Source organism: Rhincodon typus, chromosome 9 (genome assembly GCF_021869965.1).
Source record: "Rhincodon typus isolate 14 chromosome 9, sRhiTyp1.1, whole genome shotgun sequence".
Lineage (NCBI taxonomy): Eukaryota > Metazoa > Chordata > Chondrichthyes > Orectolobiformes > Rhincodontidae > Rhincodon > Rhincodon typus.
Window position 1 is genome coordinate 38,153,159 of NC_063340.1, and position 13,410 is coordinate 38,166,568.

The 13,410-nt window shown below is 38.7% G+C and overlaps 1 protein-coding gene across 1 annotated transcript; it reads left to right on the top strand.

Moving 5' to 3' along the window:
- Positions 1-1,580: 1,580 nt before the first annotated feature.
- LOC125483992 (proto-oncogene c-Rel-like) lies at positions 1,581-13,121 on the top strand. Its single transcript, XM_048600982.1, has 5 exons — positions 1,581-1,891; positions 4,752-4,793; positions 4,933-5,069; positions 6,558-6,706; positions 13,043-13,121. The coding sequence occupies exons 1-5, from the start codon at positions 1,885-1,887 to the stop codon at positions 13,119-13,121; spliced, it is 414 nt and encodes a 137-aa protein (XP_048456939.1). The 5' UTR covers positions 1,581-1,884.
- The last annotated feature ends 289 nt before the right edge of the window (positions 13,122-13,410 follow it).

Consider the following 13,410-nt stretch of genomic DNA (forward strand, 5'->3'; position numbering starts at 1 on the left):
GGCACTTTTCCCTGCAACCGCAGGAAGTGCTACACCTGCCCCCATACCTCCTCCCTCACCCCCATCCCAGGCCCCAAGAAGACTTTCCACATCAAGCAGATGTTCACCTGCACATCTGCCAATGTGGTATACTGCATCCGCTGTACCCGGTGTGGCTTCCTCTACATCGGGGAAACCAAGCGGAGACTCGGGGACCGCTTTGCAGAACACCTACGCTCGGTTCGCAATAAACAACTGCACCTCCCAGTCGCGAACCATTTCAACTCCCCCTCCCATTCCTCAGACGACATGTCCATCCTGGGCCTCCTGCAGTGCCACAACGATGCCACCCGAAGGTTGCAGGAACAGCAACTCATATTCCGCTTGGGAACCCTGCAGCCCAATGGTATCAATGTGGATTTCACAAGTTTCAAAATCTCCCCTCCCCCTTCCGCATCCCAAAACCGGTCCAGCTCGTCCCTGCCTCCCTAACCTGTTCTTCCTCCCACCTATCCCCCCCTCCCACCTCAAGCCGCACCTCCATCTCCTACCGAGCAACCTCATCCCGCCCCCTTGACCTGTCCGTCCTCCCTGGACTGACCTATCCCCTTCCTAACTCCATACCTACACTCACCTTTACTGGCTCCATCCCCGCCTCTTCGACCTGTTTGTTTCCTCTCCTCTATCCCTCTTCTATCTGCCTCCCACTCTCTCTCTATTTATTTCAAAACCCCCTTCCCCTCCCCCTTTTCTGATGAAGGGTCTAGGCCCGAAACGTCAGCCTCTCTGCTCCTATGATGCTGCTTGGCCTGCTGTGTTCATCCAGCCCTGCACCTTGTTGTCTCGGATTCTCCAGCATCTGCAGTTCCTACTATCTCTGTTAGAATTGTTTAATGATTTAAATTAACAATTGCTCATATTTCGAACATATCACCATTGTATCTGAGGATCAAGGATTGTCTTTTTTTTGGCAGTGACATCTAACTCAGGCGGAATGGCTACTCTGTGATTACTCTCCTATTCTCTCTATATATACACACACCACTGTAGAACAACAGGATCCTATTTCCTAGCCTGTTACTAATCTTGACTCTCCCACAAATTTTACCTGTCCATTGTCTTTAACCCTAAAGTTTCCCAGCCACGTTTTTACCTCCCCACCACCCACTCAATACTACCCTCGTCCTGTCTTAATAAACTGATCTCCTTTTACCTTGGCCTTATTTCTGAACCCCTTGCCTTCTTCCTCTTTGAGAATGCAGACTTCTACAGTCGTAATTGTCTTCTTTTCAATAGGAACACGGAGTCACCATGCACATCCATTCCTCACCAGGACTGTGCCAACATTCTTATTACCAGTCTCCATGCACCACTGCCACAAGAGCAAAATACTGTAGATGCTAATCTGAAATAAAATTACATACTGTTGGGAATCCCAGTAGGCTAACCAGAAAGGCCATGGAACTGACACTTTGAATATTTCCAGAACTTTCAATTTTGACCTACAATGATGTCCTCCGTCCAGCTGAGAGTCGTCTTAATTTGAATCACTTTCCTTTAATTCCAATTACGATGGAAAATCATATGTACTTCAGCTTTGTGTTTCTTTGTGAAACTTAGTAATAGTAGTTCTTTATTTGTGAACTGTACACAACCACGAGTCGAACAAACGTTCTGATTTTTTATTGGCCATAACCTGATAACCAGTAAAACTGCGATTTGCATTGCAGTAGAAACGTCAGCGAGTTTCTGCGGATGTGGGGGGAAATTCCCTGCTAAAATTTATTACAACCTCACAGTGACTTTTCCAGTTTTGTCACCAGTACGATTAAGAGTGAGGAGGACATCACAGTTACATGTCGGAATAATTCTGTGGGTTATAAAAGGAAAGCGAGGTAAACAGCCATGGATGGTGAGTTGCTATTAATCAAATATTAAGACAGATATATTTTTGAACTGATGAAAATAAACCGAAATGCACTCAATTATTGGCGCGATGAATCCAGATTATTTTCAGGTTTCCAACGTCCGCACAATGTTGTTTTTGTATCGGTGGCGGAGCTATGTCTCGGTATTTGAGAGTGATTTTATTGCTGAACCTCTTCTGTAAACATTTAAAAAAACGAAGAGTTACGTTGCTCGTGAAGTATTTTTTTTAAAAAGTGAACTATTTATTCATTTTTAATTCTGAAATTGTCATTCAAATAAAACATTTTCCGAGATGACACCGATTCATTGCGTTTGACTTTTTTTTCGCTCTGACATTATTGTTTTGACTTCCGCTCTGGCGTCTGTTTTTGGTGGAGGCAGCGAGTGTTTGTAGAAACTTTCAGTGAACGTTGCGAAGTGGCCGGAGACCAGGCGGCTTTTACCAGACTGTCACAAAAGTGAGCCGCCATTAATACCATTGGTGCCTTTTAACATTACAAACAGTAGGTAGAAAGTTGACGTTTTCCGGTACATTTTACAATGACAAACGAGTTATTTGAGAACGTTATTTATCATTCTGACCTCAGGAATCGATAACTACCCCATTTTTCTTTGGCAGTTCACTAAGCGTTTAGCCGGGCCGTATTGGTCGTCAAGTCATTGCATTGTTTCCTAACTCGAATTGTTTCGAATGAAAGTTAAAACGTGTGTATCTTTCAACACCTGTGTTGCCATCCATAAAAATGTCTGAAACTATTGATGAGATATTTGGCGAAACTATCGTGGGCGATATTGAGAACAGAACGACCAAAAAACTTCCCTTAAATCCACCAATTTAAATCTGGGGAAAGTGGGCGTAGCCTTATTCTGAAGCATGAAGGACTACCCAGTCGACACGGGGGATATCTATGTCATTTATTCATGGACTGGTTCTCTGTAATGGGACATTGCTAAAGAAGTTAATGTTGTGACAGAATATATTAGTTGAATTGGCATTGATCCCTAGTGCCTAACATTTTAAAGTTACAGAATTCTAGCTGATGGGTCAGTAAAGACCTGTTTGCTGCACAGTCTCATCAAATTAAAGGGAAATTATTTTTTAGTTTGCTTCACAAAATGGAGCTTTATAGACGTTCCATTGTGTTTGCGGCCCGTACTAGCCTGTTCGGACTATATTGACAGTGCCATTCCCCTGAATGAGGGTGGAAATCGGAAGACAGCCATTGATAATTCATTATGTTAAATAAATTGGAACCCGTCTGTTTATATGCAGTTAGGAAGTGTGATTTGCTTCCCAGCCACTTCCATGGCTTTATCAGTGGTAACCATTAGTCGGCGCTGAAGTACAGAGGATTTGATGTTCTATTTTCCAGTGTCAAAGTAGTGGGATGATAGTGATGATAGCAGGTGCCCTAGCGCTACATTTGACATTCCAGTACACCCACTGATTTCTAACGTTACTGCTTATCTGAAATATACTCAGTAAGACAGCCCAGTTCATCTCGACCCGCAGTTAAAGTGATACGTAGTTCTACACTGCTGACTGTTAATATCATATGTCAATTGGGTTTTGTTTCTGTTGTTTGAAATGATGTCTGTTTCTTAGATTTGCTGGGCATGGAATACTAATCTATAAAAAGACAAAATTTCCCTCGGATCACAAGGTTAATCTGCTGATAGCTGTACAAATATTTGAAGTGAATTGCCCTCATTGGGAACCAGTCTTGAGAGTAATTTACTTTAAGTTAAATATTTGTACGATTTGACATTGGATAACTGGTAATTTATTTTTAAAATATTTGTGCAGTTACCAATGGATAGTAACTCATACCCGGTAAATCTATGAGTCCATCAGTAGTTCCTGAAGTAAAGTAGTGAAACATATCGAGTGAAACCAAATCCGCATGTCACTTTTAACAAGTAAAGCTTACTATAACAATGCTCATAGCAACTCGTGGTCTGAAAACAATATACTACTGAGGGAGTCAAGTCAATGGTGAATCTTGCATTACCTGCTGACTTTCTGTTTATGATACTACATCCCACTGTGTAATTTAATATTTGGTCCAACTACATAACTTTTAACATTTTGCTATTTTACTCCTTAAGATATGTTGCAAAGCTAGCTGAATGGACCGCTACAGTCCTGAATAAAAGAGCAAGCCACTCTGTTTACTTGACTGGTCTGCACAAATTAACGTTCTCTAACTATGACTAAGTAGTAGTGTGATTTTTTTTTTTTAAAATGGATGAAATTTTGTAGGGGCCAGATATAAGTATGGCTGACCCAACCAGCTATTTTTGTGAAATAAATTTTTCCCAACTTGATCAATTACTGAATATTGAAATATATTACACAACCATAATATGATGATGTTGCTAAATAGGCTGAGTATAAATGTTTTGACACCTACTGGTTTATAACAAAAAATTTACAAAGTTATATTTCTGGTCTGTGTAAAATAATTTTCATTAAAAAAGGGCGTGAGGAAAATTATTTTTGTTTTTAGAGGGTGCAGTTAGCAGGACCTGCATCACTTGTGGTTCAGTGCACACCCACGATTAAGTTGTAGGTGTAACTCAAGTGACCTTTACTTTTAAACATGTATGATTTCCTAGTGACATCATCAGAGGGCAACACCAACTCTCAGTTTGGGTCTTCAGTGCCTTCATCCAACCTCACATTTTAATTTGCTTGCATAGAAACAATTTCATCCTTTAGAAAATCTAATCTTAATCCAAGCATATTGGGAACTTCTTGCCATTCTTAAGTAGGCAGGTGATTTTTTAAAAAAAAAAATAGATAATAAGCAATACTTACTAATGGAATCCTACTTTTACAGTGCGAGGTCACCTGCCTGCTATGTCAAGGCTTGCCCTTCAAGGTAAGAGATTTCTCTACATTTTCATCTAAAAAACGTGATACCTTTATCTCTAAGTTGACCTTCAATTTGTGTGATTGATGTGCTACTGTGTACTTTACTGCAATTGCATGTTGCTTTAATTGTTTTATTTAAATTTTAGGGGAACCTTATGTTGAAATTGTTGAGCAGCCCAAGCAACGTGGTATGCGTTTCCGATATAAGTGTGAAGGACGATCAGCTGGCAGCATTCCTGGGGAACACAGCACAGATAACAATAGAACATATCCTTCAATCCAGGTATAATATAAATACATGGAGGTTTTAAGCTTTCTGTGAACGTACATTGTGTTTCTTGTAAAATCCTTTTTGAAGTGATTCAAAAACGGAACAAAAATATCTATGGGAATAAAAGCTCTCTTAATGCAAAAGAAAACCCTGTTTCTATGTCACGAGATTTCAACAGTGTTGTGAACAGTTTCCTCTTAATCAATTTTTCATCAAAAAGCATGAACGAAGTAGCTCTCTAGAAAGTATCTTTTACTCTGTGATGCAGAACATGGTAATTTACTGTTGAGTAATTTGCGTTTAAGTAGAACAACCTGTAAATCATAATAATCTATAACTAACATCTTACTGAATGTTTCTCCCTAATTCAGTTGGGAATAGGAACTCCTTTATACAGGCAGGTTGACTCAGTTTGCACATGATACGTATTGTAATTATGACGTACTATACAATCGCACCACCTTTGCAGTAATTCATCTGATTGTTTAATATGTTGGGGAAATAAATGAGCTTATCATAATTATTAAATAATTTATTATTATGAATTTTAAAGAAAAGCATAATGAAACAACTAAGATGCCAAAATTATCATCACTTGGTGTTCTTGTTCCCAATGAGTTTAACCAAGTTTGCAGGTGTTTTTCAGTACATTCAGTATGCTCTGAAATCTCTCACTAACTTTAGCATTATCTATCTGTGATGGGTTGTCTGGATTTAATTTTAAGTACTTTGCACATTATCCTTTGGAGACTTAATGAGAACCAATATTGATGTTTATATTTTTATAATTCGAGGGGAGAGGTTGAGCACATTGTCCTTTTGCATCTAGTTCCTTGATTTGGAACCTCTTGATGCCTTGCTCAGTTTCTCAGTGTTTTTAGTAATTGATTTAGAGCGCTTCTCCTCAAGGTTAGTTTTGAAAAATGTATTTCTTTTAAATTGGGTATGAATTAATTTGTAGATAACTGATGTGTTACTGTTATATTAAAAATGAATTGATCTGTATTTGAGGAGCCATAATCATCATGGAGCCAGACCTCCTGAACATTATATTCACGTAAGGCAATGTATATGCAAACGTTTGTAATTTACTAAATTGTACTGTTAAATTGTGCTGTTAAACTTTGCAACAAATCCATCAAAATTAACATTGAATTTCAGGGAAGCAGGGTATATTGATTTTTGTTTTGGAGCTCTCAGTATTCAGAGGAGAAAGAAGTGCTGTAGAATCAGACTAAAATCTAACCGCTCTAAGAATGGAGAGTATGGACAACATTCCAATATATCACCCATGTTTATGTGACTAACTTTGTACCATGTTGACCCTAATGTAGTACCATTTGTATGAATGGGTCTGAATTAGATTTAGCAAACTTGAGTAACGAAAAAACAATATTTAAACAAAAGGCTGTACACTTATTAAATTCCTTTACGTATTTTTAAAGTTTCCTTCCTTTTTATAACTTTTCAGTTCTGATCTGTGTTCTTTTATCCATGCAGGTCGCTAACTATTTTGGAAGAGGGAGAGTTTTAGTCACTTTAGTTACGAAAATGGAACCTTTCAAGCCCCACCCACATGACTTGGTTGGGAAAGACTGTAAAGATGGATTCTATGAAGCTGATTTTGGCCCAGATCGTAGAATTATTTGGTAGGTATTCAAGTTTAAACTGATACTTTTTATTTCTGTGTGTCTTTCTATTTTATAAGTGAAATATACAGACATTGGTTTGATTTTGCTTCACAGCTGTTTACTCTACTCGATGAATTGGGGCACCAGTTCAGTTAACTTGGCTTTTTTCATTAAAAGTTTTGCACAATATTTTAGGTTGCCATCAGCAGCAAAACGGCTTGCATTTAGATAGCACACTTAATGTAGTAACATGTCCTGGACGCAACACAATGCGTAACCAAACAAGAATTAACAGCAAGCCAAATAAAGGAGAATTTGGACAGATGATTAAAAAGTTCGGTGAAAAAGATGGATGTTAATGAGTGTTTTAATGGTGAAAAGACAGAGGTTTGGGGAGGGAATTCCAGAACTTAGCATCTAAACAGCCGAAGATATGGCTATCAATAATGGGGTGGAGGAAGTGGAGAGATACATAAGCGGCCAGAGTTTGAAGAATGAAAATTTCTCATGGTCCTGGAGGGAGTTACAGAATTAAAAGGAATGAGGCCATGGAAGGATTTGAACACAAAGGTGAGAATTTTAAAAGCAAGTAGTTGTTCGTCTGAATGAATGGGATGTAGGTTAGTGCAGTTTTGACTGTTGTTAAGTTCATGGAGATGGAGAATGGAAAATTAGAGGCCACAAATCAAATCTGAAGATATTAAAGGCATTGATGGGATCACATATTAGTCAACCTAATATATTTGTCAAATATCTATGTACCATATCTATTTAATACTATTTATTATAAAATGAAGCAAAATCTAATAATACTTACAATCTTACAAATTGTTTTACTCTTGATGTGGTTATGGTGAATAGTTAACCTAATTATCTGTTACAGCTTGACAGTCAAAGCCATTGGAAATATGAGTGCAAATATAACATGGTATGAATTAAATAGTGTAAGATTTTAAAATATGAAACATGAGTGTGAGTTAACTTTAGCATTATTTATCTGTGATGGGTTGTCTGGATTTAATTTTAAGTACTTTGCACATTATCCTTTGGAGACTTAATGAGAACCAACATTGATGTTTATATTTTATAATTCGAGGGGAAAGGTTTAGCACATTGTCCTTCTGCATCTAGTTCCTTGATTTGGAACCTCCTAAACTAATTGATTAGAAGGCTTCTTTCTGGACGTTTGGAATTCTTTTTAGAAAACTATTTTGGGCAATCGCAACCCACTTCTCAGCATTATTCACAGGTTCCAGTTTGTAAACTATGAATTAGTAGTAGCATGCTCCTTACTGAGTCAGTAGGTTCTAGGTTCAAACTTCACTCCAGAGATTTCAGCACTTAATGCTAAACTGTTATCAGTATCATACTTGGAGTGTGTTGTGGTGATATAGTGCCATCTTTTAGATGAATGCTTGTTGTGAAAGTCTTGCCTGTTAATGGATGTTATTTTTTAAAAAAGTGGAATTGTCTTAGCATCCCAATCAACATTTATCCTTGAATACACACCTAAAACAGATAATCTGTTCATTTATTGCATTGCTGTTTCTCTAAGATTTTCTATATTCAAACTGGCTTTCATGTTTTCCACATTCTAATGGTCACTATTTTTCAAGTGTGCTTCGTTGGCAATTCGTATTTTGGGACAATCTTAAGGTTGCGAAAAGCACTGTAAATTGTCTTTATTTCTGTTCCTTAAGTTGACATAAGATGACATAAAAATGGCTAATATGGGAGCTTGCAGCATTTTTTGGTGTTGTGTGATATGCTCTACTGAAGTTTTGATTTAGAGCTTTTCCACACAAAATTTTTTTCCCACTTTTCTCTACTGCTAGCAAATTTGATTTCTTGGAAGGAGACAAAAGAAACTGCCAAATGCTGGAATCCAGGCAGATAAACAGGAGGCTGGAAGAGCACAGCAAGGCAGGCAGCATCTGGAGGAAAGGAAGAAGGGTAATACCTGAAACGTTAACTGTTTCTTTCCTCCAGATGCTGCCTGGCCTGCTGTATTCTTCCAGCCTCCTATTTGTCTACCTTGATTCCTTGGAAACTTGGCACGCTTTGGTATCTAACTGAAGTAGCCATTAGCAAACTATTTGACCATGAGCTATCATAGCTGACTTCACTTCTGTTTATAGCCAATACCTGTACATGTTTCCAGATGGATAACAGTTAGGAATGAGAGCTTTGGAAAATTTAATACGGTCATTTTATTCAAACAGACATACTGAATTTATGAACACAGTGATTTTTCAATAGTACTATTCTTCAAGGGAAAACTAGGAAATGAATATCATAGGGCATCGATCTGTGGAAAATATCCATGTCAAGTCCCATTCTAATTTTATATTCCCTTATCGCTGTGACAAAATAATGCAAATACTTGCATTTATATGAGACCCTTAATGTAAAATTGCCCCAAGATATTTCAAAGAGTTGCTGTGAGACAATTTGAAAGTTAAAGCACAAAGAAAGGGTAGCCAAAGATAAGTGCTTTAAGAAGTACCTTTTTTAAAGGAGGAGGGAGATGTAGAGAGATGGAGCTATTTCAAGAAGGAGAACTCGTTGGTGGGGAAAATGAAGGGAGACACATGTAAGGTCAGAATCAGGCTGGGTAAGTTCAAGAAGTGGGAGGGTGTTGTAGAGTGGAAATATTCTGATAATTAGATCAGTAAAGGCAAACCATAATCCTGCTGAGCTATGGAGGAAGGGTGATGTGGTCAGAGAAGTTGAGGGGAAAGAAAACGAGGGATTTAGACCACAGTTACAATCAAATGAAGGGCAAAATTGAACAATAAATCTACTGGGAAATTTCATATCTAAGGACTAGCTACTTTCACTGTTAGTATGAATATTTAGGCTCAACTTGCTTACTCTATACAACAGGGATTATCGGGGTCAAAACCATAAGAAATAGGAACAGGAGTACACCATAACACCCTTGGAAATATTTTTGAAAAATATTCACATCGTTTATTTATCACAGTGCTCTTTAATCAATTGACCCAATCAACTTTAGTTAGCTTTCTTCTCATAGCTACGTAATGTTAGGATTCTTATTTAGGGACTTGATTATGTCAGTTTCAAACTTTGTAAGAAATTCGGTGGAGTTTGTTGCTTTGAACAATCACATGGTTGATATAGCATGGAAGTCATTATTATATCATTGGCTTCAAGTGGATCTTTTACTATGATATTACTAATTATTTGTGCTTTTGTTGGGCAATATTAGGTAAAAACTTTTGTTCCTACTTGGTTCCTCAATATATTGCTCCAGGAAACAGCCACTAAAACATTCTGTAAACCCATTATCCAGATAACCTTTTCCAATTTGATTGGCCCACCCTAAATGATGATCCTGTAAATATTATAGTCCCCAAATTAATACATTGTCTTTGTTATAAACTCCAGTCATTTTTTGCCTAATTCTGTCTCCAGTGATATAACTGCAGTTATGGTCTGTAAACTATTCACACCACCACTTTTAGCTTTAATTTCTATTATGTTTAACCATATGCCACTTGGTATCTGCCTCAGCAGCAATCCAGAGATTATTTCCTTTTCAGGTTCTGCATTTGAATTTGTGACCTCATTCCTCAAACACACTGAGCAGCGTTTCAATCCTACATCTACCTATGTAATCTGTCTCACATGGGCTAATGCAACTGGATATCCCTCCTCCCAATCCAAGTGAATTGCCGACTGAAGGAGATGTACTGTACCTTGGCAACAGGCATGCAGCACGTCCTTTGGCAGCTGAGGACAGTACCTATCATTCCGACCAAACTGTCCCACATCACTGTCACATTCCTTTATGTATGCCTGTGCTTGAATGACATTCTACATCATGATGGCATGGTCAATTTGCTTATTCAGTCCTTGTTCTTTTTCTCCTAGTAAATGTCAAGAACAGACACTCTTCCATCACTATATGCTGGATTTCCATAACTGCCTGATGTGCAGTGGGGAGTCAGTGGTGTGGTGGTATTGTCACTGGACTGGCATTTCCCCTGGGGAATCCCATAATGGCAGAGTTAAAATTTGAATTTCATAGATTTTGTTCTATTACCAAATTCTTCTAACGGTGACCAATGAACCACTGTCAACTGTCGAGAGTGAAGCAGATGGTTTTTAATGTCCTTTAGGAAAGAAAATCTATCCCCCCACCATTCACATAGAATCCTGTTAGTGTGGAAAGAGCCCATTCAGCTCATCAAGTCTGCACTGACCCTCCAAAGAGCATCCCACCCACACCTAAGCCACACAACCCCCCGGCTAGCCCTATCACCATAGCCTTGCATTTGCCATGCTAATGCACCTAGCTTGCACATCTCTGGACACTACAGGGCACTTTAGCATGGCCAATCCACCTAACTTGCTTGTCTTTGGACCTAGTCTGGCCTATATGTGACTCCATACCCGCAACAGCAGGGTTGACTCTTAATTGGTCTAGGAAATGGCTCTGTAAGCTACTTTTTAAGGACAACGTGGCTCACATCCCACGTAAGAATTTTTTTAATAAGACCTCCTATCCTTCACCACTGATCAATTCTAAAGGTCATCTCCCCATAAGGGATATAAGTGCCTCCCAGAACAAAATGCACCCACCCAAATAGCCCACAATGTCTGTCTGCAGATCAGAAGCCACCTCAGCAACTCTGAGCCAAAAGTGCTGAAACTACACACATTTAGTGCTGGTATAGTTGCCCGGCAAAATGTTCCACAAACTCCCACGTTTTGCAATAATGACATATTACCTGTTCTGCCATTAGAGTCTAACCTTCTTTATTTGATTTGTTAATTCACTAAATACTAAGGTAATAGCAAGTTACACTCTCCTAACTTAAGACAAAAAAAACTCGTCAGCTGAAGTCAAAACAATTAGACAGAAATGCAGGGCAGGGCAGGGCAGGACAGGCAAAGTGTTCAAGTGGCACAGTGGTAGTGCGCCTACCTTTGGGCCAAAAGACCTGAGTTCAAGTCCCACCTGCTCCAAAGGTGTTTCAAGATATATATCTGAACAGGATTAAAAATTACTAAAAAGCAGGACTTCCTTCCTGTTATGCACCAAATTCTCACTTGGACTCCATTCAAAAAGCAATCTGATCCTGGATCACTCTGCAGTATCAAGCTCTGTCTACTTGTGTAGAGAGCATATATAGGAAATATGCTTAAGCCATACCTGCTAAATCACCTGTTGTTCCCTTTAACAGTAATTAACACTTATCCTGGAAACCTTTTTCAGTTGATATACAGTTTGCTATCATTGCCATTTCTGTTAACAAGTATCTTGACCAAGTTGGAGTTTTTGAAGATCTGACCCTGAACTTCAAACTGTTGATCTAAATTACAGTTTGCGGAATACACAGCAGAAAGATCTTAGTTGAACCAAATACCCAATTTAGCACATGGTTCATGAAGTACTCTGAGATCCACCCTCATTCGTCTGAACTCCAGCGAAAACAATCCTACCTCCTCATATGTCAGTCCTGCCATCCCTGGAATCAGCCTGGTAAACCTTCGTTGCACTCCGTCGAGAGCAAGAGCATCCTTCCTCAGAAAAGGAGACCAAAACTGGAAGAGCTTGTTGTTTTCTTGCAGGCAAACTTTCAAAAGTGCTAGTTTCAATAAGAATCATTTTCATTGTTGAGATTAGAGAATTTTGGAGGGCCTTTTCTTCCTGAAACTGCAAATGCTGTTTGTCTTGTGGAAGAAGAGGGCTTCATCACGAAAATTAACTTTTCATGATTGATCTAATTGACAAGACAGCTATTTTTAACCTTGCACACATGGTTGTAAAAAAATACTTTGATGCATGTTTATACTAATTGGTAATGAAAAATTTATTTATGGCTGTAGAGGCCAAGTCGTATATTGAATGTATTTAAGACAGAGATAGGCCCTTGATCAGTAAGGAGGTCAAGGGTTGTGAGGGGAATGGGGTTGAGAAACATGTCAGCCATGATTGAATGGCAGAGCAGATTCAATGGGTCCATAGGCCTAATTCTGCTCCAATATCTTATGGTTTTATCTTATAAATTTGAAGCTATTAATTATCTCGTAACTGTTACTGGCAGAATATGTTGGTTTTGGTGTTTCACTAAGGTATTACATTTGTGTAGAAGCTAAGTATGTCTTATTTGAAACTCCTCCTAATCTTTGTAATTATTTACTTGATGAAACGTTCCTTCCATTCTGTATTGCCTTGCTTTAACCAATCAATTGCAGATTTGAAATGCTATTATAACTTGTACATCAAGCCAGTAATATCTCCAAAACTTTTATAATAGGCTTATTTATAAATTCTTCCATTTCCTGGCTCAATACTAACTGTTTTGATAACTTGTGTCTCAGGTGTTTTTCTGAAGTGCAAAGGGACTTGGGAGTCCTAGCCCAGGATTCTCTTATGGTAAACTTGCAGCTGAGTCGGTAGTTAGGAAGGTAAATACGTCGTTGGCATTTATTTTGAGAGGACGTGAATATAAAAGCAGGGATGTACTTGTGAGACAACAAGGTGCAGAGCTGGATGAACACAGCAGGCCGAGCAGGAAGGCTGATGTTTTGGGCCTAGACCCTTCATCAGAAATGGGGGAGGGGAAGGGGGTTCTGAAATAAATAGGGAGAGAGTGGGAGGCGGAAAGAAGATGGATAGAGGAGAAGATTGGTGGAGAGGAGACAGACAGGTCAAAGAGGCGGGGATGGACCAGTAAAGGTGAGTGAAG

What these genes read in the sequence shown, in the direction of transcription:
- LOC125483992 (XM_048600982.1), top strand. An exon ending in GTCAAGGCTTGCCCTTCAAG is followed by an intron (nt 4,794 to 4,932) that starts GTAAGAGATTTC and finishes TTTAAATTTTAG; the next exon opens with GGGAACCTTATGTTGAAATT. An exon ending in CCAGATCGTAGAATTATTTG is followed by an intron (nt 6,707 to 13,042) that starts GTAGGTATTCAA and finishes CTTGTGTCTCAG; the next exon opens with GTGTTTTTCTGAAGTGCAAA.